Source organism: Miniopterus natalensis, chromosome 18 (assembly GCF_054644295.1).
Source record: "Miniopterus natalensis isolate mMinNat1 chromosome 18, mMinNat1.hap1, whole genome shotgun sequence".
Classification (NCBI taxonomy): domain Eukaryota; kingdom Metazoa; phylum Chordata; class Mammalia; order Chiroptera; family Miniopteridae; genus Miniopterus; species Miniopterus natalensis.
In genome coordinates, this window is record NC_142098.1 from 16845583 (window position 1) to 16870136 (window position 24554).

At 49.0% G+C, this 24554-nt stretch overlaps 1 protein-coding gene across 1 annotated transcript; it reads right to left on the reverse strand.

Moving 5' to 3' along the window:
• Window positions 1-1750: 1750 nt before the first annotated feature.
• WFDC1 (WAP four-disulfide core domain 1) lies at window positions 1751-24483 on the reverse strand. The gene is made up of 8 exons (XM_087826726.1): window positions 24292-24483; window positions 15762-15785; window positions 14672-14840; window positions 10819-10902; window positions 9651-9794; window positions 5523-5555; window positions 4240-4310; window positions 1751-2142 (listed from the first exon to the last, which is right to left on the reverse strand). The coding sequence occupies exons 1-7, from the start codon at window positions 24412-24414 to the stop codon at window positions 4267-4269; spliced, it is 621 nt and encodes a 206-aa protein (XP_087682852.1). The 5' UTR covers window positions 24415-24483; the 3' UTR covers window positions 1751-2142; window positions 4240-4266.
• Window positions 24484-24554: the final 71 nt, after the last annotated feature.

The following is a 24554-nucleotide window of genomic DNA, read 5'->3' on the forward strand; positions in this document are numbered from 1 at the left end:
CCAGAAGTAGGGATGAGTTCAGCCCTGTCCCCAGTGTCCTATGTTGGATTATACACTAGCAGTGTCCCCTTCTGGGCCATAGTGGCTAGAGGGATGTGCTCTGATAGGCCAGAACTAGCGGAATAGCTGGGTCTCTGGAGCCCAAGCTGTGGGTAGGACAGACCTGGCTGGAAATCCTGGCCCTGGCACTTACTGGCTGTGTGACTTTGGATGAGTCCTTTCAGATTTCTGACACTCACTCCATTTCCTCAACTGAGACCTGCACAGGGAGTGCTGGGCACACTCAAGTCTCTGCTGGCTATAACTGTCTGCTTACACCATGTGTGGCAGCCATGGAGTGGACAGGCCCTTAGACCTGTGGTCTCAGCCCTGACGAACTTGCTACTTGTTAGACCCCTTTCTGAGCAGGAGATACCGCCAACCCCAGGCACAGGTCCCCTCCAGACCAGTGAGATCAACCGTCCCGGGCATGTGGGGCACTGGGCACTTCATGGGCCACGCAAGCTGTGACCCCTGCCTCGGCCCACAGGAATTACATACATAAACTCCACGGTGAGGCTTGTGCCTGGAATGAACAGACATAAACCTCACTCTCTGAAATGCCCCCTATTGGACTTGATATCCATTGTCTTTCTTTTCCACCAACATGAAGGTCAAAATCTCCCAAGAAGGTCAAAACAGATGCCCACTTCATATACCCTTTTCATGAATCACTAGACTGCTTTGCACTCGCATTCCACACACAAAAACAGTAAGATAAGAATTCTTTTGAATGCACTGCTCAGAAATGACACACACACAAAAGGCCACCATTCTCCACTTTAAACTGGACGTGGACTGTTTTCCAAGGGCATGTGGATTGTATGGGAGATAAGAGTGTGTGCATGGGTGGGGGAGGCAAAGGGGGACCGGGGGCAGGCGCGGTGCTTGTTTTTGAATACCGGTACTCTAATGTTGTCTCCACATTTGGAATTAAAAAGGATGACTCCTGCCAAACAATTTATTAATACCAATCACCACTGTCCGCTTTGAAAGTGGGCTACGGGGTGAATTGTATCAGTTCCCCCACAAACCTATGTATGCGCCTGTCCATTTTTTGTGCAGACACTGTTGAGATTTGAATTGTGTAACAGATGCCCTCAGGGCTCTGACCATTCCTCCTGGGTCCCTGTGCACATGAGGCGGCTGCCCCTGGAGTTGACAGCCCCTCCCCCATGGGCAGCCCTACCCCATCATGGAGGGCGCCCCTTCCTCCTGATGGGCAGACTCCACAGATCATTTGCAGAGAACATGCAGGCTCTGGCTCACCAACTGCTAAGAATTTCATTATACCAAGCACTGGGCCCTTCTGAGTGACTGCATGGGTTCCTGCCCCCGGAGCTGGCCCTGGTGGGATTCAGGCTGCCTCTAGGACCCCCAGGGGTTGGCACCAAAGTTACTCTCTGCAGGACTCTGACACCTCACCTTGTCTGACCTTCTTGCCTGTTGTCTCACTTCTCCACCTCCTGCCCAGTTTTTTCCTAGAAACTTCTCCAATACATTGCTTTCACTGCATCTTCCCCCCAGGGTCTGCTTCAGGGGGATCTTAACTAGAACAGTTCACATGTGGCGGGGGGGGGGGGGGGGGGGGGGGAGCTGAGCTGAAACCCCAGCAACACCCACCCTCCCTCTCACCCTCAGGAGTCAATGGCCTCAGCACATCTGATTTAAGATCAGCAGGCAGTTAAAACTACAATCATGCATGAATAGGTAAGTTCATTTCCATTTTATGATGAGTGAATATATTTTGAGAACATGGGTACATTCTGAGACTCTGGGAGGGATGGTACATGCCCACCAGAGTCAAACCTGAAATAAAGCTGTAAATAACAAGACATTGAACTCTATCTATCTCAGCCTAGCATCTGTAGAGCTGCAGGGTCAAAGGAGATCCTAGGCGTTTCCAAGACAACAGAATAGGACCCAGCGCTGGTCAGCGGCTCCCGCAGAGTCACCCACACTGGGGTTGAGAGCCAGGTGTCCTCTCAGCATCTCTGAGGTCCTGCTCTGCTGAGCTTGGCATGACTTCTGGAGGTCAAAGCATTTTTTTGCACATCTGTTTCCAAGGCTTAGCAGAGAGTGAGGAATGTTCTTCCAAATTCGCTGAAAGGGAGGCAAAGAAGAAATGACTATGAGCCACCGCTCAGGCAGAACACGGGGTCACAGATCTGTGTGTCTTCTTCCTCCTGCCCCACCAGGCACCAGAGAGATGCCAGTTTCTGCCAAGACTAAATTCTTAGCTCACTGAGAAGTCTCTACGGGTACCATCTTATTTAGTTCCTAACACACCCCTCCCACCATTCCCATTTTACAGATGAAGCTGAGGCTGGAGAGTTGAAGTCATTGCCTAGGTCACATGGTAGCAGAGCAAGAATTTACAGCCAGGTCTGGCTGGCTCCTAAAAGTCACCCTAAGCTGCCTCTCACAGTCTGTCCTTCCCCACTGGCCCCCAGCATGTCCACGTTTATGGTTCAGTGTCTCTCCCTAGCTGGTGTGGCCTAATTGGTTAGAGCATCGGCCTGCACACTGAAGGGTTGCAGGTTTGATTCTCGGTCAAGGGCATGTACCTCAGTTGCAGGATGGATCTCCAGCCCTGGTCGGGACTCGTGTGGGGGGCAACCAATCAATGTCTTTCTCACATTCATGTTTCTCTCTCTCTCTTTCTCCCGCCCTCTCTCCCTTCTACTCTCTCTAAAAATCAATGGAAAAAAATATCCTCAAGTGAGGCTTAACAACAACAAAAAGGCTCACAGTCCCCTGGTGGGTCAGACCAGCTGCAAGGACTGTTCCTGTCATCAGCAGGTAATAGACACGCTGGCATCAACCCCCACTGGCTCTAGGTTTTCCAGGAGGTCTCGCACCTGAGCATTCTGGAATCTGAAACCTGATTCAAGGACATCGGGGGAAACTGCCTGCTTTTAAGGGCTTTTGCTGACCATGGGTCGACATTCAGCTTTCACAGGGGATGGTGGGTATTTAGGTTTTACCTGCTAAGACCCGCTCTAGTTGCTGCAATGCCACAGCCCTTTGCGTCCACCCGCTTGCGCCCCACCTTGGACAGTGTCTGAGAGCAGAGCCTGGGCCTAACCATCACCTCCTCCAGGGCCAGCCTCCCGGCCACCACCCCGTTCCCACCTAGGGGCTTCCGTGGTTCCTCTAAGCCAGTGATTTTCAGCCGGCGTGCTGTGGCACACTGGTGTGTCATAAGAATTTTCAAAACATGCACTACCTGCCTATTTAGTCACGGACACTGACCTCTATTCCCTTAGATTGTCAAATAAAAAAAATGACAACAGCCAACGCAACAATAGACATCCAGTGAGAATGAATCAGAATTATACCTGTTTTGTTTTGTTTTGTTTTTGTCATATTGGCCAGAAATATATTTTTTGATGTGTCACAGAATTTTAGTAATTAGCTTATGTGTGCCATGAGATGAAAAAGGTTGAAAATCGATGCTCTAAGCCAAGATCTTTCCCGCATTAGGACGTCTCTCTGTCCCGCTCCTTTCGCCTGGGTGCCCATTCTCCGGGCCTCCCTACGGCTGCACCTCCCCACCTTAGATCTCGGCTCAAATGTCAGCTCCTCGCCCTAGCCTTCCACGACCCCGTCTGCAGCAGCTCCCGGCACGAGCCCGTTATTTGGCACCACGTCGCCTGCCGGTTTCCTTCACAGCACTCACTGCAGTCTGTCACCTTCTGGCTGATTTACTTGTTGACCTGTTTAGTCCCCTGCTGAAGGGGGTAGGAGATGTAAACCCATGACAGCAGGGCCTCTGTCTGCTCTGTTCACTGAGTCACCCTCAGCACAGCTCCTGGCTTACAACAGATTCCATGAATGACAGCTGGGCGTCTTGCCTGGCACATGCCTATCACAGAGCTGGCACCCAATAGTATCGTGTGACAGAGGGAGGGACAGACTTCATGGAAATGGAGGATTTATCTGGCTGTTCCTGGATGCATTAGGGCAAAGGAACGGAAAGGACACGGAAAGGTAAGTTACGACCTAGTCGAGTCTTTAGATTTAGATCTCAAGGGTACAGAAACTTCCACTTCTGACAACACAAAATGTTTAAAATCCTGCCCACAGGGAAAGCCCCACTGTCACTCCCCCACTGGTCACCTTTGTGATTAAAGCTACCCGGGGTGCCCGGCTGCACAAGCTCGGCCCTGCCATTGACTCATTGCTCCTCTCACTTACCAGCTGCCTGCTTTACCGAAAGGGCCTCTATTGCCCTCTTCCATGTTCCGCCACGTTCTTGGTGTTACCCTCTGCAAAAAGAACAGGGCTCTGTTGGGGTGGGCATGTCGATTCCTGCTCAAAGGCTCACCAGCCACTGCTAAAGTTAAATCCAAGCATGTCGGCCTGGCCCTGTCTCCCCTTCTGCCACACGTGAGGTCCTGCAGCCGCCACCTGCAGTCTCTCCCCTTCCTCACCATGTCCCACCACCTGCGTGTCCTGGCCCCGCCCCTGTCCCCAGTTCTGGCCTCATCTCCTGCCACTCTCTCCCTTGCTTGGTAGACAGTCCAGCTGCAGTGATGGCTTGGTTGCTTCCAACCTCAGGACTTTCACACTTGCTGCTACTAAAAAAACAGACGGGCTTATTGTTTGAGTTTCCTGTTTGATATTAGCTGCCTGATAGCAGGGACGGGTCTGCCTTACTCACAGATGCAGCGCCTTCCTTCCAGCACAGAAGGAAGAATGGAATGGAGAATGAATGCACAGAATGCCCGATACATGCTTAATCGAGATATGACAGGCGGGCGGGGTGATTAAGTAAATTACTGGATGGATGGATGGATGGATGGATGGATGGATGGATGGATGGATGGGTGATGGATGGATGGATATAGAGGGAGGGATGCGTGATTGAATAAATGGTTAAATGGCTGATGAATGGATAATGATTGAATTATTGGGTGAATGGAATGATGGTGTCAGGCATATTTTCCAGTTCTGTGAGTGAAAGTAGGAGGGATCGAAGCATCTCCAATCCCAGGCTCTGATGTTTAGCACGAAACCATATTTGCTGTGAACTCCTCTTGACTCATATCTCCTCTGCCCACCATGCGACAACAAATCTTTCACTTTACTCACCAGCCCTAGTTTCGGTTTCGTCTCCTATGAGACACCCTGAGCTGCTGCCTCAGTCCCTGTCTTAGTCACCTGTCCAGACACCCTCGCAACCTCCCCGGCCTGCAGGCTGAAATGGCTCCTGCCCATGTCAGGTGCCACCTGGAGGACTGCCCAGGTTTGAGGAGAGATTTTCACAACGGGAACATCTTGGCATCCCACCACCTCAACCCCCACGTGTCATCTGATGGCATAGAAGCACCTGGGGAGAATGTGGCCATTTCCCTTCTTAGCAGCTTCCAACTGTAGTCCTCCTAATAGTCAGTGGGATTGTGTTTTTCTTCCTTCCCAGAAATGCTCGCTGTCCTTTTCAGGACTCTCCGCAAAGAAAGAACGACTTCTTCCCTTACCTGGATATTCTGTGTCTCTTATGAGGGGCTCTTCTGGAAAACAAGAGAGGGTTAAATGCCTTTCAGGACGTTTCTAAGGCCCAAACCATTCCTACGATAATACTAAAGAACTGTTTGTGGCTTTCACTCTCATTCGATCAAGAGTGCACAGGAGACTTTTCCAGAGGCTTCGTTGGCGTCGATGCCGCAGCTGACCCACCGGGGAAGCAGATGAGACTCCAGCTCTCTCAATCCGTGTGCAGAACTGCGAAGATGCAGAGCCACGCTGCTCTTCTCACTAGCATATATTTTGCATTGAAAAAGTTTTTTTTAAAAAACGTTATTTTTGTTCACTACAGATTGAGTTTATCATTGTTATTTTAATGATTAATACATAAATATTTTTAGTGTCTCAGCTTTAGTTTCTAATATGGTCAAAACTACAGTCACACAAAGGAGAGCTCTGGGGGTCCTCAGTATTTTTTGAATATAAAGGGGTCCTGAGACCAAAAGGTTTGGGAACCACAATCTTCACAGATGAATTGGAAGCAAAATGTCAGCCTATTGTTCGGCAAATGTCATTACAAAATACGTTGGGGGGTGGGGGTGGTATGTTTTTGAGTCCTTTCAAAAGAGATTCAGATGTCATTACTGCAAATGACAAAGTAACCTGAGAATGAATCTCCACTAAAAATGCTTCACCAATCCTCTCTGAGCCTCAGTTTTCTCACCTGGAAATAGGCATAAAATCAGTACCTCTTCGATTATTGTGAGGATTATAAGAAATAATTTAATTTACAACATACATATGCAAATACTAGGGGGGACCATAAGAAATGGCCATTTTTGTGTGTAAGAAGTGGTCAACTCTGGGCAATTTCATATGTCTCAAATGACTTCTCCTGGTTGACTGTCATTAACCTCACCTCTTCCCTCAGCCCCCCCAGCACTAAAACATTTGGGGGAGAGTGGAAATCTGGCCGGAACACAATGTTTCCCATGGCAATGCCTACATCAGTTAGTTCACTTCTCCCCTGCGCCTCAGCCTTGTCTGATGGCTGCCACGTTAACAGATCACATTTATGTACCTGAGACTCACATCATGTTATGTGTCAATTACATCTCAATTTTAAAAATCACCCTTGTGCCCAGCTGGACATTTTGCTTCCTTTTGTTCTGTGGCCATCCTAAAAATCATCTGGGTGTTTAGGGCCAGCACTGACATTTAGTGTACAGGTGACAGAGGCCAAGGAGCCGACCTGCACCCTCGGGTGGACAGCTTATCTGCAAAAAGCCAGGTCTTGGGATTTTTTTCCAGGCTGGAGGCTCTCGGAAACATTCCTGCTCCTCCCTCTTGTTAAAAATAAGTGTGGGCCAGTAATGCCTGCTCACGGCTACTGGACCTTACCTATTCTTCTCATGACACAGCCGCCAAGTCACTTGTCAGAGGCAAGCTCCGGACCCCACCTCCCACATCTCGGCCTTGGGTGCTTAGCCTCTGAGTGACCCCAAACCCACTCAGAAAAATGCACCCATTCCTCCTGACCCTGCTCTCCGAAAAGCCAGATCTACTGCATGTGTCAGTGTTCGCTCTCCTTGTGAGAAAGACGTGAACCCCTCAAAAGTTGGGTTCCAGGCTGACACATGATAAAACCTAAGGGTCACCAGGTCCCTCCAGAAGTTAGCTCTCAGGGGAGACTGGCATCTCAGGTGTGGCTATGAGACCTGCAACTTATTCCCCAATGGTCCCAAAAAAGAAATGTGGAGATTTCTATGGAGAGAGTAGGGGGTGGGGAGAGGGAGACAGAGTGATAAAGCAAATTTGACAATATTTTAACAATTGATGAATGGGGCAGAGGGTCCAAGGCACTATTCTTTTCCCTTTTCTGTTAGTCTACAATTAGTTAAAATATGTAGTTTAAAAAAATTAAATGAAATGCTTCTTCCTTGATTGCCCAGGTTCAGGAGTGCCCCTCTCCTCCCTGACACCTTTGCTCCAAGAAAAGTCTTTGGAATCCATGTTTCCAAACTCCCTATAAGTACCAACAATTCTTGCTAAGTGACAGCCCCCCTGGGGCCAAGGGTAGAAATTTCATTTGCATTTCTATCTGCAAGGCTCAGATCTTCCTGAGGGAGGGCGAGCGCGCGCGCGCGCGCTCGCGCGCACACACACACACACACACACACACACACACACACACACGGGCTTTGGAGCATGTGAACCCGCTCAAAATTCCCACTCTTCTCCTTATTAGCTCTGTGCACCGTCTGGGCAAGGTCTTGAACTTGTGCCCCCTTTTCCATAAGACAGAGACACAACGGCGTACATTCCTTGAGGACCTACTATGTGTCAGGCACTGCTCTAAGCGCCTTACAGATGCTATCTCATTCAAGCCTTGTCACTATCCATGAAGTGATTACTATCATGATCATCACCAGTTCCTTTTACAGATGAAAAAACTGAGGCTAAGAAAGGTTAGGTTACCTGCCCAAGGTCGGCAGGGAAGAAAGCCGTGGGATTTGAACCCATGTCAGTGGTTCTGAGCCTGCACTCTTAAACATACATGACATGCCTTCTGGTTAAACTTTCCCTTTTACAGGCTTGTGATAAAGCTTAAAGACAGTATCTCTGAGGTGCTCAGTCAACAGCAGGCATCATTTCACGGATCTCTTTATCTCCACCCCTGAAGCGGATCGCACATAAATGAGCAAGATCAGGAGATGAGAAAGGCAAAGTCGTTCCAGGCCTCCCCAGGTATGAAAAGGACATTCCAGTCCAAAGGGCTCCTGACTCACCCTGCAGCGCTTTTGATAAAGGCTGTTTCTTCCACACTCCAGCTGTCCCTACAGGCTGGCCCGCGCTCGGGGCTTTGCATCGGATGGACTGCATGCCCCAGCCACCTAAGGTTTGATTTGGTGTCTAAAGATTCTGTTCTGTGCTTGTGAAGCAAAAGGCCTGGTAGCTTAACCATTATAAGCCCATTTTACAAATAAGGAAAAGGGGCCTGGAAAGATTCTACTATTTGGGACACACAGCACTGAGGGGCCAGGTGGCCACTGGAGTCCAGATTGGCTGGAGAGCCACATATAACCCCAAACAGCAAGTGGAATGTAGGAGAAATCACAGTTATGCTTAATTGGTACAAATCCTTTTATAGGCAATTTTTTTCAAAGCTCAGAATTCCAGGAATCAGGATTCGCAAGACAGTTCTAAGGTCTCACACTTCTATTATTTGCCATGGTAATGATGCTAAATGTGTAACTGGTTTAATGTGTATGTCTTTCTTGAAACACTTCAGAGAAATAAATTCCCAAATCAGAAAAAACAAAAGCTTGCGCAGACCATGCATTCTGGTGTGTTCTTCTGGCCAGTGGGGTCACTGTAATTGATCTTGACTGAGGGTGCTGTCTGTGAGCTCAGAGGTGCAGAAGTGGGGACGTGCGCCCTGGGGTATGGGGACTCCAGGTTCCAATGAGCTCACTTTTGATAAGCTACCCTGCATCTCCCTGAAGCTCCAGATTCTTTGCTTGCCACACATTTCCTCCAAACCCACACCAAACCTCTGGACCTTACGCCTTGCATGAGGCACAGGTGGGCTCTAGGTACCACCATCAGCCCTTGCTGTGTTGTCCTTGCCCTTCGTGAGAAAGCTGTGCAAACTAAAGTGATGCCATTCACGCCCCTTGCTGGTCTATTTATGGTCTTCCTCCCCAAAGATAAAGACTGTCACACTGAATGGTCCTAGCAGAAATTAAGGGTTTTCAGACAATTAAAAACATAGATATATAGATGGATATAAAATATCGGATGTTTACTGGGGGCTTTGCATGGGTGATTTAAATTAATCCCCATAACAGCATGAAGTGGCCCCATTTTACAGATAAGGAACCTGAGGCTCAGAGACTGAAGCACTTGAGCCCAAGGTCAACCAGCTAGGAGGTGGCGGAGCTGGGGTTGAAGGCCTGAGTCACGTGCAGGTGAGGAGGAAAGGATGGAAGATTTGAAAGGACAAGCAGGGCAGTAGGAGGACAGGAGGAGCCCTCAGGCAGGCTCCAGGGGCCAGTGGTTTTATCTGCAACATGTGGGGGGTTATAGGAGAGTGAGGTTAGGTGAGGGGCCAGGGGCCGGGCTTGGGCACCCACACTCACCTGCTGGTGGGCTCTGCTTGATGCACTCCCCGAAGTTGGGGATGCCCTTCTCCATGTCACCGGGGGTCAGGATGTGGCACTCATAGCCTGTGGGACAGAGGAGCGGCTCCTCCACCCCGTCGTCTGTGGTGCTGCAGATCTCAGCTGTAGGAAGGACACATGGTAGGGTCTCAGGAGTGGCCCCTCTATGGAGGCAGTGAACGCATTATCTAGAGGGGCCACCTCTCATCTGTGCCCCCCAGGTTCCAGGCTGTGCTTTGGGTCTCACTCAGTGTTGTGTGTGCACATGCACATATGCACACACATGCACATACACACACACAGGGAACAGTCCAGAGTCTCATGACCCCAGACATGCCCTCACATGCATAGTGCTATACATACATATGTTCACTTACACACCCTGAAACCCATATGCTCATGCTTATAGTCACATGTGTACACACATATTCACACACAGAAATCCTGACGCACATACACAAACATGTTCACACATCACATACATATTTTCACCACCCCACAAATCCTAACACACATATATACACTACACATACAGCCATCCATACACATGTTGACTTGCATAAAAATCCTGTACAGATACACATTCACACTTATGGTTACACACACTTGCATGAACACAGATGCACAAGTATTCAGACATACATGACCACACAGTGTCTTGCACAGCTGCATACCTTAATGGACACAGTCGCACACACAGAAGTGTGCAGAATCACAAGCACAAAACACACATGTAAGTGTACACACCTGAACCCCTTCAGTTCTCTAGGCCCCGGGCCTGCACGTGGTTCTTTCCAGAAACTGCTTTCCACCCACCCTGGAGGAGGCCTCATCATCAGGAAGGAGCAAATCCCTTATGATTTTAGGAATCTGTAAACCAGCCCCAAGGCCCCTCCCTCTTAATTCTGCACCAGGAAGGAGGCCCCATTCCCAGGGAGAGTCAAACTCTATACTGTCCTGGAGATGCTGAGCGCGTGGCCAAGCCCCACCATCACGCTTCTGTGGGAGAGGATACAAGAGGTCTGATTATTGGGGGACAGGTAGCCTGCTGGAGCAGACACAGCCCCTGTTATCAGTATTCTGGTGGCAGCCTGAGAAGGAGGGACTCTGGCTCTGACATCAGGTCTGGGCTTGACCCTGTAGGTACCTTGTAACTCCTCCTCAGGGCCATCCACGAGCCAGCCGTCGTCAGCACGCCACAGACGTTGTGGCTCTACCAGCCAATCTACAACTAACAAAATAATACATAGTTAAATTGAAGCCCTCCTCAGGCAGCTGAGAAATGCCCCAGCCTCTGGGAGTGGGGGAGCCTACATTTCATGACCAAACACAGTCTCCCTGGGGGAAAAACAATGGTGATTCTCCAGCATGCACTTTCCTTTCCTTCTAGTAATAGAACTTTGAGTTTTGGCTGGCCACTGGGTGGCCAAGCTGGAGACTACATTTCCCAGCCTCCCTTCCAACTAGATGTGGCCATGTGACTGAGTTCTGGCCAATGGAATATGAGCTGAAGTAATGATGTAACTTCTGTTCTTACTCCTGCATCGATGCCTGTTGTTTTCCCTTTCTCTCTCCCTCTTCCTGCAGGCTGGGACCATTTTGAACTTGTGGAGCAACAAGATAGAGGGAACCTGGGTCCTTGGATGACTATGGATCAGAGCCATCTGTCTGCCATGGACCATCTGTCTACCCCTGGCCTATTAACTGAGGGAGAAGTAAACACCTAATAGGTTGGACCCCTGGATTTATGGGCCTTTTTGTTACAGCAGCACAGCTTGTTCTATAACCAATACATTTTTTACCAGAAGAGTGATCCACTCAGTAGACTGGAAGGTCTTCAAAAATCCAAAGCAGGAGTTGAACGCCTAAATGCCTCCAGGAGGCAGATAGGTAATATAGAGGAGAAAAGCAGACCAGGTAGGACAACCAGATATGGCAACCTGGAGAGTGTTTCTGCCTCAGTGGGTCAGCTGTTGGTCAGCTCTGGCCAGCCATTCCCAGTGTTTCTAAGCTCATGTTTGTTTTAAACTATAGATCTGTATTTTAACAAATATAAATCTTCTGGTTTTTAAATGTTGGCAACTAGTAATTAAAACATTTTTAAGCACTTTGGAGATCAAATAAACTAGTCTGGGATTACATTTGCTTTTGAACTCTGCTTTAGTCTGAATCAGAAATATGACAAAATTAAAGAGGTTCATGTGTTGTCTAGCGCCTGTGAAAGTACATAGATGGTATTGGTAAACATGCTGATGATTGCTCACAGTGTGGAAATTGAAATGGTGGGGGAACAAACCAACAATTTGCAATTTCTGAACTAGAGGCATGGCACGACATTCCACAACCACTATTTCCAGTCTTCTGGTTTTTCCCTTCTTCCCACCACACAATAAAAAATGTTTTCAATGCTATCTTTTACCAAATAGAAAACATATTAATATTTACTACTTGTACTCTCCTTTGCATTGGTCAAAGGCTTCTGAGCAGCAGGGAAACGTGCACATTTTGCTATACTTTTTGGAATATTGAAACTTGGTTAAGGCCTCCCATCAGTTTGCAGAGTCCTAAAGGCCTAGAAGCCCACAAGCTCACCTCTCTGTTCCATCACTAGATCTTCCTGGGTTCACCTACTAAATAAATTTCCTGCACCCCAGTCCTTATCTCAAGCTCTGCTTTTGAAAACAGTCTCTCCACCCCCTGGGAATGCAATGAAGTGTGTGAGCTGCTTAGAATAGAGCCTGGTGCAGTTCAAGTCATCTGCTCATGTTAGATCATGGTTCTCAGTTCGAAGCAATTTTATTTTCCACGGAACATTTAGCAAAGTCTAGAGATATTTTTGGTTGTCAGAGTGTGGGGTGGGGGAACTTCTGGCATCTAGCAGGTAGAGGCCAAGAATGCTGCTCAATATCCTACAATGTCCAGGGCCAGCCCCTCACCACAACCTCAGTTAGAATTATCTAACTGCAAATGCCAAGAGTGCCACGGGTGAGAAACCTTGTGTTAAATATTATTATTACAATTGTTATTATGACTAATCGCTCTTCCTGCTGGCCAGTGAAAGCTAGTTGTTTCATTATTTTATGAATCACTGATTCATTGAATAACTTTTAGGGGTCCAGAGGCTGTTTTAAATGGTAGGGATACCGCAGTAAATGAAATAAACCAAATTCGCCTTATGGGCTGACCTTCAAGTGGCAGAAACAGTCAATGAACAAACAAATAAAAAACAATATTTGGATTGAGCTATAAAGAAAACTTAAGCAGGGAAAGAGGGTAAGAGATGGCTGGAGAAGGGACTGCCATTTAGAGAGGGAAATCTTCCCTGAGAAAGTGACCATCTCTGGACAAACATCTGAAGGAGATGAGAAAGTGAACTCTGTGGGTGTCTAGGGTTAGGATGTTTCAGGAAGTGAGAGGCCCCATATATGGGTCCAGGTGCTGGAGCAGGGGCCCCACATCCCTGCACTCATGGCCTAAGGCAGTGGACACTTCACAGAAGACTGGATTGAAAGTCTAGCTCTGCCTGCTGTGTGACCTTGGGCAAGTGACTCAGCTTCTCTGAGCTTCAGTGTCTTCCATGTAAAATAGGGCTGATAACAGTCTCTCCACCTCCTGGGACTGTGTGAGTATAAAGTGAAATGATGTATGGAAAGGCCATCAGGAATGTCATGGACAAGTTGTACAGCTTGTGCACTGCTCAAAAGCATCTAGCCTAGATGGCAAGTGAGGATAGAATCTCTGTGCCCTGTCTCAGTCCAAAGGAAGGGGCACCTTATTTTACTTGCCCACCTGGAGGGAAGTATCTTTATGTGCTTCTTCCACCAGGAGGGGGCACCATGTTGTCTTTTTATAAAGGGCCTCGTAGGAGCCTCCTGGTCCTGAGAACCCACCCAGTCTCAGAACAAGAGACAGTGCTCAAACGCACAGCAGACTGTAATTATGAGCATCATTAAGGGTACTGAGTCCCCTGACATTGCTGTAACCTCACTCCAAAGAAAACAAAGTGTGGTCACTCTTGCTTTGGCCTTGGGAGGAGAGGTTGGGGTTACCTTCTCAGAGCCATGTTTGGTCATTAAGCCCATGGAACCCTCAGGTGCGGTCCACACAAGCTGTTATTGTCTAAGGCTCAGCCCAAGCAGAACTGAGAGTGGAGGAAACTTTACTGCCCCTATAACCAATTAGGGACGCTTTTTCTCCATCCAGAGGGAGATAGCTATCCACTGCCTCGATCAGTGTCCCCCAGGGGCTCCCTTCCATCCTGTCCTAAACCTCTCCAGAAGGATCTGAAACTCCTTCCTTTCAAAGATGAGTCCCTGAGAACTGCGTCTCCCAAAGGGATTTGCCTTAAGATTATACATGTTACCGATGATCCGCTCCTAGCCCTGATGGGCCCCAAGCTCTTCCAAATGATCAGACTCGCATGAGCTGCACACTCTCACTTCAGTCCCGTTTTACAGGTGGGGGTGGGGAGGTAAGGAGGCGACCAGCTAGCCTGGGAATTTGAACCCAAGAGTCTACATCCACCTGACTCTCTGGCCACACCCCATCTGGACTCCTAAAGTCCTAGGTCTCATCTCAAATGCCCCCAGGGCCAGGCATCATGAGTCAAGGGGACCTGCTGGGGTCTGCGGAGAACTGGAGGGCCCCAATGCCATCTAGGGACACACGAGGCTCAAGCAGAAGGTGGCCCAGGGCATGCGGTCTAGTGTTTTAAGAAAAGCCAGAAATCTGGATTTTTATGATAAATCTTCACAGGAGGGGTCATTTTCCCTGGAATGCACGTGTCCAGGAACAGAGCGGTCTCTCCGTGCACCCAGCTGGACGCTTGCTCTTGGAGCTGCAGTCTTCCCATGTCACAGGTGGGCCGGCCCAGGTGGCCCAAGTTTAAGCCCATCTGCAGGGCAGGGCGGGGCAGGACGCTTCCCCTGGGCGCTCCCCTCCTCCCCCCTCCCCCCCCCCCCCCCCCCCCCCGCCACCCCTTCCCCAGCGGGGGCGCCTACTTGGCGGGGGCGGCATGGCCTCCAGGCAGGTGTAGGCGCAGCCGTTGTAGCAGCAGCGCTGCCGCCGCGGGCACTCGGCGTGGGCCTGGCAGCGCGCCGCCTCGCAGGCCCCCGCGGGCGTCCAGAGCGGCGCGGGCGGGCAGCTGGGCTCCCGGACGCGCCAGGGGCGCTCCTCCTGCGGGGAGAGGGCGGCGTCAGGGGTGCCCCGAGCTGTGCGCCCTGGGGCACGTCCAGGGGCCTCTCTGAGCCTCCGAGTCTTCACGGAAACACAGCAGAAGCAGCCTCAGCGGGTCGCTCTGAGTTTCTGTTTGCAAATAGCTGCCAACCGAAATGACTGCAAGCCCATCAGCAGCAAAAAGGAGAAACGGATGTGAAGTTTGTATGTTAAGCATTTATCCTGATACATATATACATTTTATACATATATAACAGGGTATATATGTGTGCCTGTATATATAAAGACACACATGTGTATGTACATACACATATATTTCTATATATATCTTATAATCCACATGGGGCTTTGAGAATTTACAAATCATACACAGAATGGATACATTCACACAACTTGGGTAAATCTCACAAGCATACTATTGAGCAAAAACCCCCCAAAAAACCAGCTCACGAGAGAACGCACGGTCTGTTTATGTTTTTAGTTCAAAAAGAGGCAAAACTCTTGTCTGGTGAAAGTGGCCACTTAGTGGGTGATGAGTGGGAGGGACTGGGGGTCTCTGGAGGCTGGCCCTGCTCTGCTTCTTACTGGTTCACTTAGTGCAGATTTGTGCAGCTGGACACACAATTTTTTTGTGCTTTCTGGTAGTATGTTTCGATAAAAGTTAATGAGACACAGTACTTAATGTATAGGACATACAGGCATGCGACTAATAAATAAGCATGTTAAAGGGGAGTTTGGGAGAGTTTGTCACACCAGGCAATTCACTCTGGGTCTCTCTGACACCAGACCCCATCCATGCAGGGAACACTGTTCTGCTTCTGGACTTGAAAGCAGGGTGTGTGGAAGGCAGGTCTTACACATCTCTACAAACTCATACACACACACACAGATAGAACAGGTACACTGGGAAGAAACACTGGCTTTCCCTGCCTCCTGGCCCTGCCACCTGGCCTTGCTCCTGCCAACTATATTCCTATTTCTAAATCCCCTCATTGCCCTGCATACATATTTCAACCTCCCCCCCCCCCCCCCGTACTGTCCAAATAAATAATGCCTGTCCGCAGACTGGAGTAGTATGTAGCCATCAAAACTGGCCCTGAACCTACTCATGAAAGATCACCAAGATATCGTGGTTCGTGAGGAAATTAAGGTAAAGAACAGCTTGTTTACTATGCACCTATGTTTTCAAATATACATATGCACACATGTAATATGTATACATTTGTATGGGCCTAGAATAGTTTTTGGAAGGAGACACAAGAATACACAAGAAACTGTTATCAAGAATTGCCTTTAGAAAGAAGAATTGGGCTCTGAAGCCAAGAGTGATGTCACCCCATTGCTCACTATTTGTATATATAACACTAGCACAAAAGAGTATATATGTTTGCCATGCACATGTTTGTTTTTTTTAACTTAAGGAAGACAATTAAAAGAATTTAAAACTGTAGAAGTACTTATGAAGAACTTTGAATGACAGGAAAAACACTTATAGTATGTTAGTAAAAAAAGGAAAGGCAAGATACAAAATGGCACATGCCATCTGCTCTCAACTAAAAAGAATGAAGGTCAAGGGCATAAAAATCCTTCCCACGCAGCTGCCTTGGCGGCTACAGACCCCATGCGTTGCTCCTAGTGCCCTGGAGAGGGCGTGGGATCGCTGAGAATAGGTCCCGAGCAGGGCATCTTCCAATGGGTGCAATCACAAGGACTAGTGGTTTTCAAACTTTCTCCCGGGGACGCCCCCACCCCACAAAGGGCAGAGACGGAGGGCAAGGGAGAAAAGAAAGCAGTGAGCGAGTGGGAAGGAAAAGAGCCTGGGCAGGGTGGGTCTCCTGGTCCCCACCCGAGCTCCCCCCAGAGAATTCATCTTTTCTCCCTTACATAGGTTATTAAATTTGTGAAAAGTAAAAATGAACACAAAGCCAATGTTTGCAGGTAAGGAAAGGAAGGCTTCAGGAGCTTGGTGCTTCTTCCCCAAAACAAAGGGAAGACAGGAACACGGGACTTCTAACTCCTGGCCCAGCCTTCTCACTATCCCCTGCTCAGCCCAGTCCCCCTAATTCCAAGTGCCATCGTGAATAACTTTCAAGCCACAAGCAGGGGACAAAATCCTTCGCCATTAGCTTTTAATTCATTTTCTTCAGAATTAATGACATTGGACTCATGTTGGGACCCCACCTTTTTAACCCTGATCGAAGGTGACAGCTGCCCCGGCCTCCTTAGGAGGGTGATGGGAACGCCCATGCGTGGTCTGGACGAAACAGTTGGTTTTTCCGCTTAGCTTGGTTTTATATCAAGCCTCATTTATGAGATTTAATGGAAACTGGAGATAAGAAGTGAAATACTTTTCACCCACCTCCGATGCCTCCCAGTCCAGTGATTCCCTAATGGCACCCCAACGGGGGCGTGCAGAGCTCAATTTTCAATGTGCCACTACTCTCCAAGGGAAATTCAAACATACCTCAGAATTTGGAGAGAACTAAAAAGAGAAGCCCCTCAGAAGTCAGATCTCCCTGTTATTTAGAGGGTGCCTTGGAAACAACAGATGGTAGTGAGTGATAAAGAACTGATTTTCCCCAAGGGGCCCAGGTCAAAGGACAGAATGTTCTGAAAAATATTTCATGTTCTGCAAGGTGATATTCAAAGAAGGTCTGAAACAAAGGATGTTTCCTGGAGTTCTGAGAAAGAATGGACTTTTATCAAAGAAATAAATAGATCACCCTCCAATGACTTCCTAGCCACAGGGGAGGGTGGATGTTGAAGGGCTAAAGGCCAAAGTCCTTGGCCTAAAGATCAGACCTGAGCTGCCCCCAACCCCTCCATGTCTCTGACCTCCCTCCCGCCACTCTCCCCTTGTTCATTCCTGTCCAGTGCCCTGGCCTCACTGAGGTCCCTGGGACATAAAGCCCAGTCCCACAGCTGGACCTCTCACCCAAGATACCGGCCCCGCTCTGGCCACAGTGCTCCCATAGTGACCAGTAGCTCCAAACTCTTGGTCACTATGGGGGCACTGTGTTTCACAGACTCATCAGTTTCTTGTTTTTGTACCCCTACAACGTGCTGTCCTTGGGGCTCAGTTTTGTTCCCACCTGTGTCCCGGGCACCTACATTCTCTGCAGCCCCAGACAGCCCACCCCTCCATTGCCACCCAGTTGAAAATAAAATAATGGCAGGTCAAATCCCTCTGAGAATGAGGCAGCTCGCCCCAGGCTGACAATGTCCTTCATGAAAAACCCAGAGGAACCAGTGATCTTCATCCGTTATTTCCATTCCCGCTAAGGGATTGTATAGCAGGTCTGTTTCCAAACAGCTGCTGGACACACATTTACAGCGCAACTCGGATGGGAGCGTCCCAGTACTGCATGCCTTACTTGGATAAAAATCACTCTTAAGGTTATCAGCCTGGTGGCTATTTTCTGCTCCTCAGTGAGATAGGTTGGAGGCCTCTGTAGATCTGCAAAGCCATTCTGCTGCTATTAGCAAGCAGATTAGGAAAATGTCAGTTCTGGCTTCTTGGGTAGGAAGCCCAATTCTTGCTAGTACAAGTCCGAATCCACTGACGCAATCAGCCTGGATGTCCAACCAAAGGAGGCTGGGTGAATAAATAATGGCACATCTGTACCTTGGAACACCACAGAAGCCTTTGAAAAAGGGACACAGATCTAGCATATTAACATAGTCACCATATATCGTTCAATGAAACACACAAGGTACAAAACAGGAAGAGTAAGGCAGACACAATTCCATGTGCTACATGACTCCATCTATATGAAATGTCCGGAGCAAACAAATCCAGAGACAGAAAGCAGATTGGTGGTTGTCAGGGGTTGGGGGCTGGGGTTTGGGGAGAGACTGCTTAACCGGGTCTGGGGTTTCTTTTTGGGGCGATGGAAATGGCCTGGAACCAGATAGAGGTGGTGGTTGCATAATATTGTGAACGTACTAAATGCCGGTGAATTGTTCACTTTAAAATGGTTATGTGAACGTTATCCTTATAAACAACTTTTAAAAACAATACGAATAAAATCCCATTAAGAAAAAAATGTGTGCGGCCCGGCCCGGCGTGGCTCAGCGGTTGAGCGTCGACCTGGGATCCAGGCGATCGGGGTTCGATTCCCGGTCGGGGCACATGCCTGGGTTGCGGGCTCGATCAGTGACTCTCTCATCATTGATGTTTCTGTCTCTCTTTTTTCCTCTCCCTTCCTCTCTCTGAAATCAATAAAGATATATTTAAAAAAAAAAAGAAAGAAAGAAATGTGTGTGGAGTATCACCGCTTCATGAAAAAGTCTAAGCAAACACCCCCCAAAATGTCAACAGAGCTTATGTCCTAGAGGAAGAATTTAAATTATTTTTACTTATTTATAACAGTCTTTGTCTGAGTTTCTTTTGCAGTAAACATCATTTTTGTAATCAGGAAGAAATGGAAACCATTTCCTTTTAAGGAGAAAAAATCCAATCTCCAGACCCCTCCCAGTTTACCCGAGTCCCTCCCTCAGCCCTCCCACCCCATTCATTCAGCTAGCAAGCACTTTACCCTTCTTTGGAATGTTCCAGCAGCTTAACAGTCAGACCAATAAAAGTGCACCCCAGGACTCATTTGCTTGGTATAGGAAGAAAGCCAATGTTTCTCTAAGCATTACCGGCTCTTCCTTTGGAATTTGAACGTCAAAGATCTAAAAATATGTCTCTCCCTAGAACAAAGGGCGTAGAGTTCTGCATGCGCTGTCAAATGACATTTCCCGATGCCTTGGGACCTCAGCACTGGGCTCCGAGAGCGGAATTTAGTGCAGGGCTAAGAGGACTTCCTCGGAGAGGTACTCAAAAACTAGGATCTCACACTGGGGACAAGCCCATCTCAGTGCCGGTCCAGAGCAGGCCTGCAAACTCAACTGATCCTTCACTGGTGTCCGCTGAGCGCTGCTGTGCACCTGGAAGTCTTTGAGAACTTTCCATCCCTTCTATTCTGTTCTGGAACATTTTCACATAATTTATTCATTCATTTAATGGTAAATTCATAGTTCCCAGGCTGACTACGTGCCAGGCACTGGGCTGGGAACAAGGAGAGCTGAACTGAACCAGATGATGATGTTGTGATTGCCTTCAGGTACCTCTGCTCTGGGACTAGTGACAAACACTAAACAAAATGTTACACAGATGATGCAAACTAATTGCTTTTTTTTGGAGGGGGGTCATTTGCAAAAGTAGTTCATGAAAAACTAAACCAAGTCACCTAAACAAATCATGCAGATAATAATAATGGAGCTACATGCTATGAAGGAGAAGTGAGGATGTCATGGAAACGTTTAAGGGAACTGTAAACGGGCACCAGTGCTTAATGCACGAAAGTGAAGATGTTGGAGCTCAGGGAATGATGAGAGCCGAGGGGAGGTATGTACAGTTCCAGGCCATCTGCCTCGCCCACTCTTGCTACTTAGCAAAAAATAAAAGAGATGCGTTAGAAGGCTCCCTAGCTCACAGAAATAACAAGGGTAAGGAGAACTAGCTCTGGGAGACTGAGGAACATGCACCGGCTGCGGGCTCCTGCAGCGCTTTTGGGTTCATCACCAAAAGACGCAGCTCTGGGTGGACTAAGTGCAAAGGGTGCCCCGTGAGCAGGATGCATGACAAAGATGTGCCCCTTGCTCCTGGCTGCTGCAGCCCCTCTGGGCAGGGCACAAACTGCACAGCCACTTCCCACTGCCCCGGGGGGGAGCTAAGGGGGCAAAATAGCCCCACAGCCACGGCAACACGCCGAGATCATCGGGACATCCAGTTCCCAGGCTGACGTGGCGGTGGCGACGGGCCCCACCTGGTAGATGTGTTGAGAGGATCCTGAGAGGTAACCCCTGGCCAACTCTTGGCCTGACGCACAGGAAATGCTCAGGAAAGAATTGTTCTTAGTTTCATTAAATGCCAGGAAAGAGACCCCGAGCACCAGCTCCCCAGAAAAGGCCACTAGGTTACTTATAAACATTTCACTCTGTCTTATCTAGCCTCACAAATATTTGGTTCTGCGTTTTGTTTTGTTTTGAATAGTGCAGATGTGGAGAGGGTGGCTCTTCGCCAGGCACGGAGCTGAAGGCTCTCCGTGGTCTTCTCTTTGGACAGCAGAGCAGGCAATCCAGTGCTGCAGATGACGGAACTGAGGCTCAGAGAGGAGAGGCCTTCTCCTTACAAACCTCCCGGAGGGGTCCTGTGGGAATAGGAGGCAGTGTCGTCTTCTCTGGCACTGTCTCTGAGCCCCGGGCTGTGGCGCGCACAGCGTTCGGGAAATTCCTCAGGGCCATTGGCCACTCTGCTGAGGGTCAGGGCTTTGAGAAGGTGAGACAGGGTGGTGACGCAGGGGCAGGCGGCCAAGGATTGCTCAGCATTAACAACCAGCTCTCAGGGGCAGCCTTCGCCAGGGTCCGTGGGCTGAAACTCCCATTGTGGCTGGTTTCCAGCTGCCATCGGGAGGGTGCTGAATGCAGAGAAGCAGTAGCTCAATACCTGCTATTTCCACCATACAGGCACCATTGATATAAACAATCTCAAGGGCGGAGGGAAGAGTGAGATGCAGTGAAATAAGTGGGACGTGATACATGTCTAATGAGTTCTTCCTTCCTTTTTAAATTTAAATCATGTAAGTATAAGTTTATATGATCTGATTTTTAGTAAGGACTCTGTTTAACTCTCCAAGTGGGTCCAACCTGGCTTCAGCATGCTATTGGAGCCCTGGCCTCGCCCCACCCTGACCTGCCCCGTCGCCCTCAAGCGTCCAGGGGCAAGGCTAAAGGTCTGACTCAGCTTGGGGGGTGGGCAGTAGGGGCCACATGGGAAAGTCTTGTCTCTGAGTGTGTGGGGTCTATTTCCTAGGACTCTTAACTTCCCTGTTGAACATTTGCTTTGAAGTTAGAATCAGAACTGTAAGGGGCCCTGGAAGCCACATGGTCCTCTGCCTTCAATTCCCAGGTAACAACCTGAGGCTCAGAGAGAGGCAGTGAGAAGCCCAAGGCTGCATAGCTCATAGAGATGCTGCTGAGATGAATTCCTGAGCCTGGCACCCTGTCCAGCCTCCCCTATGCTCTGAGCCACAAGGCAACAGCCTGTCTTTCCCCAGGGGCTTTCTCTGAGGCAGGTTCTTGGTACACATCTCTCCTGTGTCTCAGCACTGGGCCACTGGTACTATTGATAACCAGGGAGAGTTCCAACGCAGCAAGGGGCACACTTGAAGTGCTTGCTCCTAACAAATGGTGGCTAGAAGCAATTAAGGCCCACCCAGGCCAGTTTTTTGTGTTTTTTTTTTTTAAAGATTTTTAAAATTGATTATTAGAAAGAGAGGAAGGGAGAGGGAGAGAGAGAGAAACATCGATGTGAGAGGAAACATCAGCCGGCTGCCTCCTGCACCCCACCTCTGCTGGGGATTGAGCCTGCAACCAGAGTGTGTGCCCTGACGGGGAATCGAACCTGCAGCCTTTTGGTGCATGGGTTGACGCTCCAACCAACTGAGCCACATGGTCAGGGCCAGGCCTGTGTTTGTAAAGAGACTCCTTATCCCCTGTGCACACACCCCTTAACATCCCCCAGCCCTGCCATTCCTCCAGTGAGATGTCACAGTGTCTGCTCCTGTGGCACCCCAGGGCAAGGTGGAGATAAGACCAAATGATGTATCAGAAGTCTCTTGGTGGTCCCAAGCGCTGAATACCTGGAGGGTGGAATTGTCCTTTTGGGCCAGCAAAAAACATGGAGCAGTCAAACCTGAGAAGGGTCTCTCTCCCTCCTTGCACACACAAACCATCTCCTGTAGAGAGGATTGTCCCCTAGGGAGTTCCGAGATACCCTATTTCTGCCTCCATCCCTCAGCTCACATTGAGTCTTCTTCCAGGAATGTCCTTTCTCCAAATTCTTAATAATTTAAGATTGGGCCAGGGTCTCGCCTCCTCCAGACGCCTTCTGTGACTCCATCTCACATGAGCTCTCCCTTTTCTAAACACCTACCATCATTTCACTTGCTACTACTTTCTTCCACTCCCAGTGGCCTCCTGCCTGACCTGCAGAATGTATGCTTGGAGGCTAAGATTAGCCTCAGTACAGTTTAGTGCACCCCATGGTGCCTAGGTTCATTAAACAGCCTCTCTCCCTTGCTCTTACCTGGCAAACTCCTATCCATCCTTCAAAGCCCCAAGTTGAATGCCCCCAACCCTGGAAAACTCTCCCTGACTCTCCTAGGGCACAGCTGCACAAGTTCTTCTGCACTTCGATTGTGTTTGCCCAAAATTTCCCTACAAGAATATATTGGGCACCAACCTAATGAGAGGCATCTGGCAAGGCAACAGGAATACTGCACTTAAATGAGACAGAATCAGGCTGTACCCTGAGGAACCTATATTCCACCTGGGGAGGCAAGCATCAACTGATCCCACAATGATTTAATTGTCACCCAGATGTGCTGACCACTTGCTATGTGCTAAGTAAGCGCTTTATACACAGTGAGTCATTTAATGCTCACACATATGCGGAGAGTGCTGGTGTTATCTCCTTGACCCTTCTACGCCCCTGTGCTCCCAGGGGGAGGGGGAGGAGGGATCTAAAATTGTACCCTCCTCCCTACCCCTAACCTCTCTCCTGGTCCCCTTCTTGCTTTACTTCTCCCCTCAGCACTTGTCACCAAACACACTATGTTTTCTTTTCTGTCTCACTTATTCTACGCCTCTCCTACTATAACATGAATTCCTGAAGACAGGGATCTGATGTCTGTATCCCCACAGCCTAGGGGAGTGCCTATTAAGCAGTGGAGATCAAACACAGTTGTTGAAAGAAACATATCATTCTGTCTTTTTCAAATGAGCAGATGAGATTATTGGTGCTCAGAGAGGCCAAACAACTTGCCTGAGGTCACACAGCTGGTGCACAGCAGAGCCTGAATTCAAACCCAGACACCTGCCTCCAGGGCACATGCTTTTTGTCACTTGCTCTGTCATGCGGTCCTTTTGTACTGCCATCACCTGTCACCTGCCTCCCCCACTCTACTATGTCACCCTTGAGGGTGGGAGCTGGTGTCTCTATCTTTTACCCACTGGACCTCCTAACACATGGCCCAGAGTGGTTTCCAGTAAATGTTTACTGAATGAGTAAATAACTGCATGAATGCATAATTCTATTTCCTACACCTTTCGTTATTGGTTGTTGACGCAGGACTCATTTTTAAGCCCTCGGACTCCGGTGCTGTTTGTCAGGAGATAGTATATGTTGGTGGGCAAAGCACATCCCGGGCCCCTTGCACGCTTTTGGTGTTCTCTTTGCTCCCAGGCAAGGAGCCTTCTGAAGGCGCGAGTTCCATCTGCCCACCGCGCCACTTTGACACTCACCGATAAAGAAAGACGCAGGCCCTGGGGACCGTCTACAGAAAGTACAGTGTCTGGGGATGGCATCTCCTCCCAGCCTCCCCACCCCGGCACTTACGTAGAATTTCTCAGCCGGCCTCTCATGCAGTTCCCGTTTCCAGACACTCCTGGCAGAACTGGCTTCGAGGAGAAGCAGCAGAGAGCACAGAACCCAGATGACATTCCTTCTGCCGCTGCCCATCCTGCAGCTGGTAGAAGGGGTTTCTTCCCAGATGCTCAGAGAAGGGGGCCCTCTGGCCAGGTGGGTCCGTGGGGTGGGGAGCAGAAGTGTGCAGGGTCTGCCAGACTATATTAGCTCTGCCCAGCCGGGTCCCTCCAATC